A 13,456-nucleotide genomic window follows, 5' to 3' on the forward strand; every position below is an offset into this window, starting at 1 on the left:
TAGCCCTCCTGCTCTCATTGCCTTTCCAAATTTTCTTTTCCTCTATTTTGACATGCATCCTACCTTATCTTTTGACTTTTTCTCATAAATACACAGCATGTGCATTGTTTTAATTTTAGTTTGGCTCATTGCTGACACACACACACAAAGAGCGTGGGTCTGGAGCTGGGGACTGCTTTGTGTTTGATACATATGAGGCTTTTGCACCTGGGACGTCAAAACATGGCAAGCTTTTCCGTAGCTGAGCTGAAAGACATAATACCTAAAATGGCCTGTGTGCGCAGCTGTGCTGTAGCAAAGGAGAGCTGAAGTGTATCAATGTGTTTTGAACATTAAAAGCATGAGAAAGGTTTCAAAATAGACCTCCATACAAAAGCCTGAAAGACTTTTGCTCGTGAGTGTAACATGCGGCGCTGGCGAAAGAAGCACTGACATCAAGCTTGGCATTTGCTGCTGTTTTCGTTCCAGTCAGGCTCTGTGTGTGTGCTGGAAATAGCTGGGAGTGGGTGCTCTAGTTGATGATGTTTAACCAGTTATCCCATGGAAATAAGACTTCATTACCAGACAAAAATATCTCAGGAAAAAAAAAGAAAACATGTTGATTTATTCAGAAAGAGGTCCTCTGACTGTGAGAGAAGCTCATGAATGCAGTATGAGGTTGAATATGAGGGTTAGAGATACAGTAAGTCTGTTAAATGGACCATAAGCGTATTTAAAGAATTAAGGTTCTAAATTATCATGGCTTTGGGTGAATTTTAAAATAGAAAGGTACATGCGCGGATAGTTGTATGTATGAGAATGTGGCGGTGTTTGCTGTGTGTGTTCAATGAGTAAGCCAGTCTCTGTGTGTGTGTGCATATTCCTGATAATGAACTGAGGCGCCTGAGCACATACGCATATATTACCCTGCATCATAAGCCAGAAGAGCCCTGTCTAATGCAGGAATCAGTTGTCGGGCGCTCATTATATTGATAGATAGATAGATAGATAGATAGAGAGAGAGAGAGAGAGAGAGAGAGAGAGAGAGAGAGAGAGAGAGAGAGAGATGAGGAGGGGTGTAGGTTAATGGGGATGCTGTGCCAGAAATAGACAGAGGCGCCAAAGAAGAGATGGACAGACGGAGGGTGTGTGGGTAGAGGTGGCGAAGAAAGTCATGTTGACACACGCGCACACACAGACACACACTAGGAAAGATGGAAACGCACACTCATGAGTGCCCATACACAGCTGACATACAGATACACACTGATTGCAGTGATGTGTCTGAATGGGCAGCACAAACAAGTGGCAATTTTTCTTCTTGTAATAACAGAGTAGCATTAAGAATGTTAAAGTCCGTCCATGTATTTAAGATTTTATGCACGAACACTTAAACACAGAAGGATAAAAATAAAAAGCCTCAGTTGGATAGGGAGAGCCTTTTTATTGAAGGGCTAATCATTAAAAGCTGCTCTGATTGGATTCAGCATCTGTTGGCCTTCCTGTGGGTACTATTTTCTCTTCTAAAGCTATTTATTAACAGTTCAAATAAAAGCTTTTATAACAGGAGGGTTCATTTGGGCAATTCCTCACAGCCTGTTGAACATTTAATCTTCCAGGGAATATTTCTACACAACTCTGAAGCGCAGCTAAAACCCATGAAACAAAGCCTTAACAATGTAGAAATATATCTGTCCTCTTGTTCTTCTTATTTAAGATATTTACGATAGTGCCTTCGTCACACCAACTCAGGTAAGTGGTGGAAAATGAATAAATGAAGTACAGCATTACTGACTGTAAGTGAAATTTAAAACCCTAGCAATTGATTTGTGTCCACGATGTGCCAGAAGAACACACAATAAAAACATCTAACACACAGTCCTGACACTATAAAACTTGCTATGGCTGACATTAGCAAATTATATTCTATATTTATTCAGCATAAATGAAACATGCATGTCAACCTGATTAATCTACATCCAATATTTAATATTTATCTACCTTTAACACTGGTTTGTTCTCCACCAACTCCTAATGCACGATACATGAATTTTACCTGTCGATGGCCAAATGAGTGTGAACAGTGAGCTGTCACGGCTACATAATGAAGCTGCCTTCTATTGTTGGAAAGAGTGTTGACAATGTCACACACATCAGTTATGCATTGTGAACATGTAAAAACACATGAGATCAGATATTCACAGCTCTATTTTTGCATACAGCTATAAGTGATTGGTATTGACATCTGACATCTTATGAACGATCACTTCCATACATGCACAAGTAAATAATGCAACAAGTGCAAGTATCAGCAAATCATTTCTGTGTCTTGGTGTGTGTCCATTGTGGTGTTTTGTTTACTTTTACATTGAAAACTAAATCCTCCTTTTGCAGTGGCACATGTGGGTTGTTTCAGGTCTAAACCAGGTAAACACAGGTGTCGGATATGGGACAACTTAACTATACTCTAGAAAATATTGTTGTTGTTTTGTTACTACAAGTGACACTGAGTTACTTGCTTTAATTTCAATAATACAAATATTGATTAAAGTTGGTTTTAACGCTGCAGTCCTTACAATGGAATATCTTAAACGTCAGTCCTAACCTACACATTTACATGCTGCATATTTAACGGCATTTAAACACTCACTTGACTTTACACAGACAATTTCCCTTTTTATTGTGTTTTCTAAAAAAACAGAGAATTTGAAATGTGCAATAAATCATCTTTGACTCACAATTCTACAATCTCTCCATGGATTAGGAGGCAAGCAATACTCAGATGACATGCACGCACACACAACACACACACATGCACACGCTCTATATGTAAATGTGTATCCCACTCGTTCCTCTCTTTCCTTTCCCACTCCTCCGCCTGCTGAATCTGCATTCACTGTATCTCTTTCTCTGCAGGCCAAGAATGGCATTTTCCTTTCTTTGTCCCACACGATCTCTCGGTCTCCCCAGCCTACCTCCCTACACACACACACACACACACACACACACACACACACACACACACATACATACACAGACACAAATGCAGACGCACACAGACATTCATTGCTTTGCAGCCGATGTCAGATCACACTGACAGAAGAGAGGAGGACAGACATGACGTCATAAAATCAACAAGTATAGTCTTTAAACACCACTCAAATGCTTTCCTATTAGTATGATCATGATGCACAAATTTGTTTTCAGAACTGCGGTAAAGCTTTACCTTCCTGCGGAGGAAGCGTAGACATTCTTCTGTCTGTGAAGGTTCTCAATTATAGAGGTCATAACACCTGTAAAGTTTACAGTAGCTGGTCTTGTTGTTTAGTCTCATTAAAAAGTAAAGAGATACATTCAATCTGAGAACTGTCAGGTGATGCTGGTGTTTGTGTGCAGTGCTGAATGGAAGAGAAGAATGGAAGAGATTCTAACAGGAATTAATGGCTTGTGAAGCTGTCAATAACTGTGAGTGTCTGTGTGTGTGTGTGTGTATGTGTGTGTGTGTGCGTGTGGGTGTGCGTGTGCGTGTGCGTGTGCCTGTATGTGTGTGTGTGTGTGTGTGTGTGTGTGTATGTGTGTGTTTAATCTTGCTGATGCACACCTTTACAAAGAACTAGACTGCCAATATCTGCTTAACAAACATGCCATCAAAGGAAAACGCTGACCTTTGATTAATTTGTAACAGTGCTGAATCTGTCTTCACACTAAATTTACTTCAACAAATGCTGCTCAGTCAAGGAGAAAATAGGGAATTAATGAAAAATGTATTAGGCGGTGTGTGCGTGTGAGCATTTGTATTCTGTGTTGTGTGTGCGTGTGTATGTTCGGTATGTGTTTGTTCAGCCTTAGCTGTGGATGAAGCACAGATCACATACAGGGAAAAATGTTTGTCCCATGCTACCATCATATTCCATTAGATAGATATTCCATTATGTATATGTTGATATTCCTGGCGAAGTTGAGTGGGAGTGACATGGTCTGCGTAATACTTTGTTACATTGGATCATTGAGGGGAGGAACCATAATTGAAGGACTTGGGCCTTAGCGGAGTCTTTATCAATGCTGTTAGTGTCTATATGCTCTCTTATAATGCTGTCCTGCCGCCGGCTGTTTCTGCTCACTAAGCAACCCCAACACTGCACATTTTGCTGATTGCAACATTTGTAATATATCAATTAATTTAAATGTACACATACATATATATATATTTATATATGAATAATGTGACACTGCAAGGTCATTTCATATATGTCTATCTTTGTAAATGCAACCAAAAAATCACCTCTTTTTCTTGAAGTCATCATGTAGTTTCTTATTAAAAACAAACTACCAATCTTTTTCTCCAGGAAATGGTTTAGGCCTTTTGCTTTACGTGTCAATAGTTTATGACACGTGAGAGTCAGATTCTCTGTTTCCAGGCCTTCAGAGTGGAATTAAGAGAGGCGTCTTTGATCCCTTTGAATCATGTATCTTTATGTCCAGGTAATATAAAAAGGACACCGAAAAGAAAACAGGAAAGGAAACTCATAAAGACACAGGGCATGTTGCATTTTCATGCTCTAAATCACACAAATAATTTGCACACAGCAACTTCTATATTTGGAAACGGGAAGGAAAGAGGGAAATGTTAATATGTTCCCTTACATTACCCTGGTACTGCCCATAATATGGCCTTTTAGTGTTGAACATCACTGAACATTTGCAATTACTACTTGAGGCTACTGAGAATTACCATAGAGAGTAAATGCTGCATTGATATCATTAATGCATTAATACTTTCCCATTCCCAAAGTGCATAATGCTATTTTAACGCTATTTTATTTTTATTTGTTCAGTGTGTATGCAGAATGGAAGTCACAATGTTAATTGATTACCATCAGGAAAATACTCCAAACATGTACTGTGCATATAACTGTAAAACAAAAAGCTACCATAGTAAAAATGATTGACAGTTAACACTGGTGCAGGAATGTCATTTCACTCACTGACTACATTGTTATTCTCTCTCTCTCTCTCCTCCTCCCTCGTCCTTAAATTGAAACAGGAAAAATAGGAAATGCTGACCTAGACCACCGGCTACGATGACTCTTCCTCCCAGGCATCCTGCCACAAAGTCTGCCCTCTTCTCCCTCATCCTGGATGTTCGGCTTGGCTTGATCCAGATACCTGCCAGAGGAGAGACGGAGATAAGGTAAGTCATCTTTGACCAGGTCAGTCAAGTGCGACAGAGAGGTCAACCTTCCTGTCAAGGTAAAAATGTGCTACACTTCTATTCATATAGTGCAGGCCTCAATTTATACAGTATAGTCCCAAAGACAGTAAGCCAGACAGATACCTAGAATATAAATCAGACAGACATTGTTGATCTTCCATAAGTTATTTAACCAGAATCTGAAATGGATCTGAACAGAAGATGATTTTACAACCCAAAATAATGAGGAGATTGCTGTAAAACAGATAAGAGAGAAAGACGATGGAGGAAATGCAGCTAAAGACTGAAAGTGAGGGTGTCACAAAAGAGATGAATATTTGAAAAAATTCAAGGTTTGCCTCAGGAGTTCCCTAACTCTCCTTTATCTGTTCCTCTACCTGAGTCTGTGTGCTACTTTTTCTTTCTCTGCTTGGCTTGTAGTCGACGAGCTCAGCAGATTTAGTTTCTCTTATTTGCAGTGGTTCTGCCTCAGAGCCTTAACTACTCCCTCATACATCCCCTACAACAAGGCATCCGCATCAGCCTTTGTTGAATGTAATTGCAGTACAGACATGTCGTTTTGTTTTCACACGCAGTAGCAAAGACAAATGTTACATAAACTCCCGGTAAATAGATACACAAAGTACACAATGAGATGGCAGAATGCAGTGGCTGTGGCACTTTTTCTCCATAACGTGTTGCAAGCTAATGGTCCTAATTTGAAGTCATTCACACGTGGGTGCTGAACAAGGTGATCATTTATTGTATTGTAATTATGCACATTCAGTGGATACCTTCTGGTAACGACGCACAGCAACATGAGTCACAACTGAGCAGGAGCTGAGAGGGTTTGACAGAAGTCGTTTATTTAACAGTGTTGTGGAAATCCATGTGTTTGAGCAAAAGGCATTGAGGTTTAGTAGGTTTAGTGTTAATATTTCATCTTATTTGACTTGGTAACACAAAACAAATGAATCCACAGCCTATACAGCACCACTGCAGCAACTGTAGTCTTATTCATCTATCTATATTTCATAATAATGTTTCCTTCCTTTGATCTGTTGAGCCTATTTTCCTGAAATGTATGTGACAAAAGAGGAAGAGGGAAATACGACTGTAATCATTGATGAATTACGGTGGAACACACACAAACATGTGACTTTCAGGGTCTGTATTAGATTATGACATCCAACAGAAACCTAAACCAACATGACAACATTTCTCTTTTTACAAATCAATTTTTGTTTTACTCCTCACCTATGTTTTTGAGGCCTGGGAAGTCATCGAAAGAATGAAATTGAAAGTATACATAAATGCACCCCCCACCCATGCTCTACAGCGGCGTATCCATTCTATTACAGGCCTCAAACAGAGAGACAAACTCATTTACATGTACATGCAACTTAGAGTTTATTATTCACCTAACTTGGTTTTTACTGGACTGTGGGAGGAAATCCTCACTGACTTGGGGGCGGAACAGACAACTCCACATAGATATGAACCTTAAGGACATCTCGCTGTGATGTGAGGTCACCCAATGGTGCCATGATGATTGGTACCTGCAGATTCCCTGCAGGGTAGCAACCTAACTCTGTGTGATAGGGTCAGGAGGTCAATGACTCCTTGGGTTGAACTTCAGAGGGAAGTGGATTGATTCGTTTCAGGCCCCTGGCATACATGGGGGGTCTCTGTCTTGCTGTCAGTCTTGCCAATGTATGAACCCTGGCTGGCAGAAGCAGCATGAAAAGAGAAGGATTAGGTGGATGTATTGATTACTGTATGGATGAAGGATGAACTAATAAATAAAGCTTAGTTCCACACAGTCAACCAGCCTCAGGCCCGTTAACCGTCACCAGAGAGCTATAGTTATCTGACATATCACAGAGGTGCTTGTTTGCAGGTGTACCTACAGTGCAGCCAAGTATCCAAGCATCAAGGAAACAGGCAGCAAATTAAGAGTTCGCACAACCCGGATAGAATTCAAGGACATGAAACTTTTTGAGGTTCTTCTCCTTCTGTTCGTTGAACCGTTGTATGAGTGATGAATGATTGTAATTTAAGTGCAGATTGGCTCTACTCCATCACAGCTTGTAGAATTGCGAGACACATTAATTATGGTTGAAAAATACATTTTTGACAGTTAGTATTATAGCAGGGAAGGATCAGGAGATAAAAACAAGTGAACGTGCATTTGAAGCAGTTTTAGGTTTGCTTTTGAACACAGCTCACCAGTTCAGTGGGATCAGTCACGGTTTGATGGTTTTGGAGTCTTCAGTATGTTCACCACCCAAATATTATGGAGTGTCAGTACAGGTGGAATTTCCTCCTATTAATATAATTCCAATTTAACATAACTGGTATTTGAATGATTCTTGTTTGTTCTTCAGAGCCGTCAGCTGCTGCTTTGCTTATGTTTATATTGCCGGTGCTGTGTTCACTGTTGTTCTCTTCACTCTGACATACTTACAGAGACTTTGGTGACCTCATAGCTGGCTACTGCCATGGTGTGAACTCATGTCCAAATGACTTAGTCTCAACTTGGACTCCTGTCAAAAAAATTGCTTGTTCCAGACTCAACTTGCCATAATCAAAGAAGACTCGAGCCTTTCCACTCAGAGGGACTTCATTCTGTACCTTGATGCCACTGTGGAAATGTGTGCAGTGAATTAGTTAATCTCCCAAATCCATATTCAGGGGATGACAACAACAGCTTCTAGTCACTTTGGCATCAGCTATGATACTAAAGATAATACAGCCTTGGCCTACACACACCAGGTTTTTCTCAATGACAAAAGGGTTGAGATATCAGAACCTACAGACATAAGCACAACCACATTTGTGTTTACAGGCTCATAAAGACATTAAAGTCAAAGATATGCCAAGCTGGCTAAGTGGCTTTTCTAGTAAAAGGAGAACTCCACCTAAACACTTCCCAACTCTAATGCACTTAGATATTCAGTTGTTCTTTATTGGCATTATTTCTGTTATTAAGATGAAAATGAAGCATTTGTAGACATGATAGTATAAAGTAATATTACCAGAATGGTTTCTCTCATGACTCACCATTTTACAGAGACACGCCAGAGTGGGCAGTGGTATCAATTTCTCAATTTTCTCAAGTTTATAATTTGTAACTTGGCAAGCACATATCAGTCTAGACTTGGGACTTTAGTGCCAACTCTAGAGAGTTAGAGAGCCAATCAACTTTCTCGCACTTTCTGCTTTGCATGAATGTTTCTGCAACCTTAAAGGGGACAAACGAGCTAATCTGAGGAGGAGATGCAGCCATTGCTCAGCACAAATGATTAATAACATTCGACTACAAAGTTTAGAGAGAAGATTGAGTAGGCAATCATCAACTTCGGCCTACACCCTGCTTGTTAATTTTGGATAAACCAACTCCAGGAGCTACACACCATCATCACCACCACATGCATGTCTACAGACACACACACACATACACACTGGCATTGTTTGAGGAAGCTTGAGTGTTGAGTGACGTGTGGGGCAGATATCTGTCTGGTGGACTCAGCTGGAGGAGAGGACAGTGGGTTTATTTAAAGCTCCGAATCAATCGCCTTCCCTCTCCTCTTTCGCCCTCTCAGACACCAGCACCTCACTCTGTGCCTGTCACCATGCTCAATAAGTCAGGCACACACACTGGGAGAGGCATAAGAGACTCAAGAATCAGGAGCGCACACACACAAACAGATGACCATGCATACATACTGTGAAAGGTGTAAGATAGGTGAATGATAGACAGGATATGCATGTAGGAGAACAAAAATGTGTACTCTCACTGCTTACTCAATTCCCTTGTTTGCTCTTAAATATGCTGACACACATGTACACACACACACACACACACACACACACACACACACACACACACACACACACACACACACACACACACACACACACACACACACACACACACACACACACACACACACACACACACACACACACAGATGCAGTTATATCCCTCTCACTCAACTCAAAATGCCATCATGAGACAGTAATGGGAAGATATTGGCAAGGAAATGAGGTGAGGATGACAACAGGTCGTCTCTGGGATCACAATCTGAACGGCAGAAATGTACTGAATATTTTAGGCACAACAACAACAACAACAACAAAAATCACGTGTAGGAGCAGAAACCAATCATGATTAAATTCTCCAACACAGGAGATAAAAATGGGAAAAAAAGTATGTCAAATTGTTTAAGATACAATCGTTTAAAAATGTGATTCTTCTGTACTGTCTTTTATCTACCTTTGGAAGAACGCACTTATTGTAAGTCGCTTTGGATAAAAGCATCTGCTAAATGACCGTAATGTAATGTAATGTAATGTATTGGATTAAAATCATGTTTTTGATAACTATAGTGCTCTTACAGTATTTAACTTTGAAATGCAGTGGAGGGGGAATAAAGTGTACTTTTTTAAAAATGGAATTTAAGGAACATTTAGCCTAAGATCACAAATCGCAAAAAACTTGCTGTGATAAAGAAACTTCTGCATGAAAATACTATTGCAATATCAATATACAATATCATCACTCTTAGGCCGATCTAATCTGTTTCATGAGTTAGTCAAATCTATGCTGAATTGAAACCTGAGCCACAATATTGTTATTATAATATAATTGTGAGGGAGCCTAAGACATTACACTCATCAAGAACAGAATATCTTACTCTTGTGATATTCTGCTACAGGAACAAGCTCAGACATGAATATCAACACACTCAGCATTACTGAAACTGAAATGCAATGAAGAGATCATTTTAATATATCCCAGGTTTTGGAAGTAGGTTGATTACTGTCACAAAGGCTTTGTTTTGTTTTCCCTACAGGCTCAACTGAGTAACATCCAGGTCTGCTGAGTATGATGGCACCTCGTCGCCACCATATGGTTGAACACATTTCCATCTGCTAGGTGACAAGACCAATGAAGTCACGGTATACTGTAAAGACAATTACACTGAGATGAGATCTGCACAATATGAAAAATGGGTGCCAGCATGTAGTGAAGGCAGCTGGGTCAGTCTAGAAGGCAGCAAGCCTGTCAAAGTGAAAACTAATAAACACACATGTCCATACACACTGTAAAATTATGCATTATAACAAGCTGTCAATCATTCCGGCTGCTGCAGGGCAGGAATGGACTGAGTCCCAATGGTTTTTCACCTCAATTTTGAATAATGTATAATGCAGTGCATCATTAGGAACACTTTTAAACTATAAACAGCAGGGTATATCTATATAAAGCCACATTAGCATACATTAAGAATGAAGAAGTTTTATGAAGATTTATGGAGGCAAATGTAATCATGTCCATTAAATGTTTTTTTTATTATGTTTACAGTAGTGGAGAGTGGTTCACATGCAATATACAGTATATAATCATGCGTATATAACAAATGATGCATTATATAAAATGTCTAATGCAATATAAAAACTAGGGCTGGACCCAAATACTGCTTTGAGACTTTGAGTACATTCTGTTTGGCTGCCTTACAAAAAAAAGTAACAAAGATTGTGTCAAAGTCAGAGAAAGACTGAAGGGAATTCACTCCCTGTATGTTTGGATACACACCAGTCAGTATCTTGAATGGTCACAAAATGACATTTGACTATCCGCCCACTGTGGACACCTATCATCTCTCCATGGGTCAGTCTGCCAAAACAGTCATTCAATGCACGAGCAAGCAGCCAACATGGAGTCACAAACAATGGGTGTAAGAAGATGAATAAAAATCCTGCAGCCTCTGTCAGCGCTCCATATCTCTGCCGCTCTTTTTATGCTCTGTTGAATCACATATACGCTGCTATAAAAAGCCTTCCAAACTCTCATTGTCGTGCCGCATTCTTCCCTATTGGATCAGGATTTCTGCTAGAACATTCTCTTTCCCTCTGCACTTTATGTTTTGAGTAAATTTATTCCCCTGTGCTCTGGAATGAATTAGCATTTGGGATAGATGGATAATCACATCCACTTGCACAGCCTGGGACACACGCATACACACACACACACACACACACATCACACACATACAGCCGGAGACCTTGGCTGCAACACAGGTTTGATTAATAGCGCTCTACTATCGATTACAGGGATCGATGCACTAATCCGCATGTCTTACGAGGATTGAGGGGATGTGGAAAGCACTGTGGAAATCCAGAGATCGCTCTGCAGTGCTGTGAAAACTTCCCATGTTTAAGTGTGCTTAGACATGACACATGGACGGTTTATTAATAGCACAAGCTGTGATGTCAGAACCACGTATATCTCCACACAAGATGCATAAGCTGAAGGTGGATCAGGTTACGCCGGAGAAGATACTTCAAATGGATTATAGCAGCCCAGGCTTACCCACTAGGCTTTTAGGTGACACTGAAGAGCAGCAGAGCGAGGGGTCTCATCCTGCTCTTACCTGGACCATACAAGCTGGAGTTTTCATCCAGGTCTCCAAAGGAGACTCCTTGGCCTCCCAGAAACACTGTTAATATTCATGCTAGATGGGTGGACCTACTGTTTGATGTGCTTTAATCATTTCCATTCCATTCCATTTCCATTGTAATGGTAAGACTGATCCTGAACCTTCCAGACTACAAACAACTTAAAGCTGTTGCTGGACAGAATCCATACATTCACTAACTGAAAGCAGCTCCAAGTGGCTTCATTTAGTAATCAGATCCAAATGAAGATACAGGGAAGAGTAGTGATCTCAAATGCCTAGATGTTAATAATTGAAAAACAACATTGGGAGCAGTTATTCAACGGTATAGGCTGGTAGTAAAAGGTTAGCACATTATGCTTACATTCCACTAAAGAGATTTACTCTTTGCAGTCACATCACACATCATCACCATGTTCTACAGGCTGGACTGAACAGGCAGGGAGAGTTATTGATATCTACATGATTTGATTTTACATTTTGATTTATTTTAATTGTTGTCTTGACAGATTTTTTCGCATCCTCCAATAAAACTGTGATAGTAGTTTTTTCTCATCTTTATCTTTTTTTGCACTGGGCATGTTTTCTTATTTTTTATTGCTCCTTGTAAGCAATGAAATGAAACCTGGTATTCCCTTCACATTCACTGTGCCTCTGCAACATTCCATGGTAAAATATCAAGGATTATGTGATCACCATGATGCATCTATAGGAGAGACAGCGCTCATCCAATGGTATCAGCTACTTACACAGCTTGGCAGAGAGCAAAAGGAGAAACAGCAAAAGGTGTCAGAGTGAAAGACCTGTGCAAGCCAAAGACAGAATAAAAGTGAGAAATCCCATTCCCTTGAAATATCCTCAGAGTAACAAGAAGGGAGATGGGGAAAAGAGAGTGTAAACATGGCAAAAAAATGACTCAGAGAGTGAGAAAGAGCTTTGAATCATCGCTTGTCTGTCTCTCTCACACAGATGAAGGAGAGCAACACTGAATTGCACAACATAATCATTCTACAGACATTAATAGAAAGAGATGTAATTAGCAGGAAGCTGAACAAATGTATTTGATTGTCCCAGAAAGCATTGGCTCTGGCTCTGCTCTGACAGTGGCAGAATAACAAGCAAAACTATGAAAGCTGCTGTTTTAAGGTGAATCTGTGACTACAGATAACATATCAGTTTGAGGCTCCCTCTTTTGTCTTTCATTCTTTCCACTTTTATCTCACACAAAATGGTTCGTTCTATTAAACTCATTTCACTGCATCTCGCTGACGTTCAAAAAATACCGCAGTTTGTCTCCACTCGCCTCCGTCGCAAACTTCCTCGCAGTTACAGTCGATAATGAGGCAGAAAGTGAATAAAGCCAAATCCTGCCTCAATTAGAGCTGGAGCCAGCTGTGTGTGAAACGCAGCCCTTTGTATCTGCGTCCATGTCCATGCCGAGCTTGTGTCTGTGTGTGTGTGTGTGTGTGTGTGTGTTTGTGCATTCAGGGATATATGTGAAATATGAGTCACTGCATGCCACACTGTGTCAGACTACAATATTAAGTTTGATACATGTAAGAATGAATTGTAGAAATGCAATAAGCAGGACAAATGATGTGGAAGCGTGTCATTTACTTGTTACCCAGCTAGGCCAGTTGATAGACAAGTCATAGCAATTGTTACAGTTTCAACAGTTCCGAGAAGTCTTATGAGGGATGTGTGAACAGAGAATGCGTAGTCAGAGCAGTATGTTAACTGTCTACCCACGTGTAATGTCATCAAGTGGATAAATGTGGGTGTGGTTACCGCTCTGGTTACAGTAAACAAAGTCATCAAGCAG

At 40.2% G+C, this 13,456-nt stretch overlaps 1 protein-coding gene across 1 annotated transcript in view; it reads right to left on the minus strand.

The window, feature by feature from the left end:
* Positions 1 to 13,456, minus strand: part of klhdc8b (kelch domain containing 8B) — a 75,132-nt gene that overhangs the window by 8,201 nt on the left and 53,475 nt on the right. The window contains exon 5 of the mRNA XM_076159292.1: positions 5,044 to 5,145. Coding sequence (XP_076015407.1) covers positions 5,044 to 5,145 — 102 coding nt within the window. The remainder of the gene's footprint in view (positions 1 to 5,043; positions 5,146 to 13,456) is intronic.

Source organism: Genypterus blacodes, unplaced genomic scaffold, assembly GCF_046128005.1.
Source record: "Genypterus blacodes isolate CSIRO-AG114 ecotype Tasmania unplaced genomic scaffold, CSIRO-AGI_Gbla_v1 ptg000094l_1, whole genome shotgun sequence".
Lineage (NCBI taxonomy): Eukaryota > Metazoa > Chordata > Actinopteri > Ophidiiformes > Ophidiidae > Genypterus > Genypterus blacodes.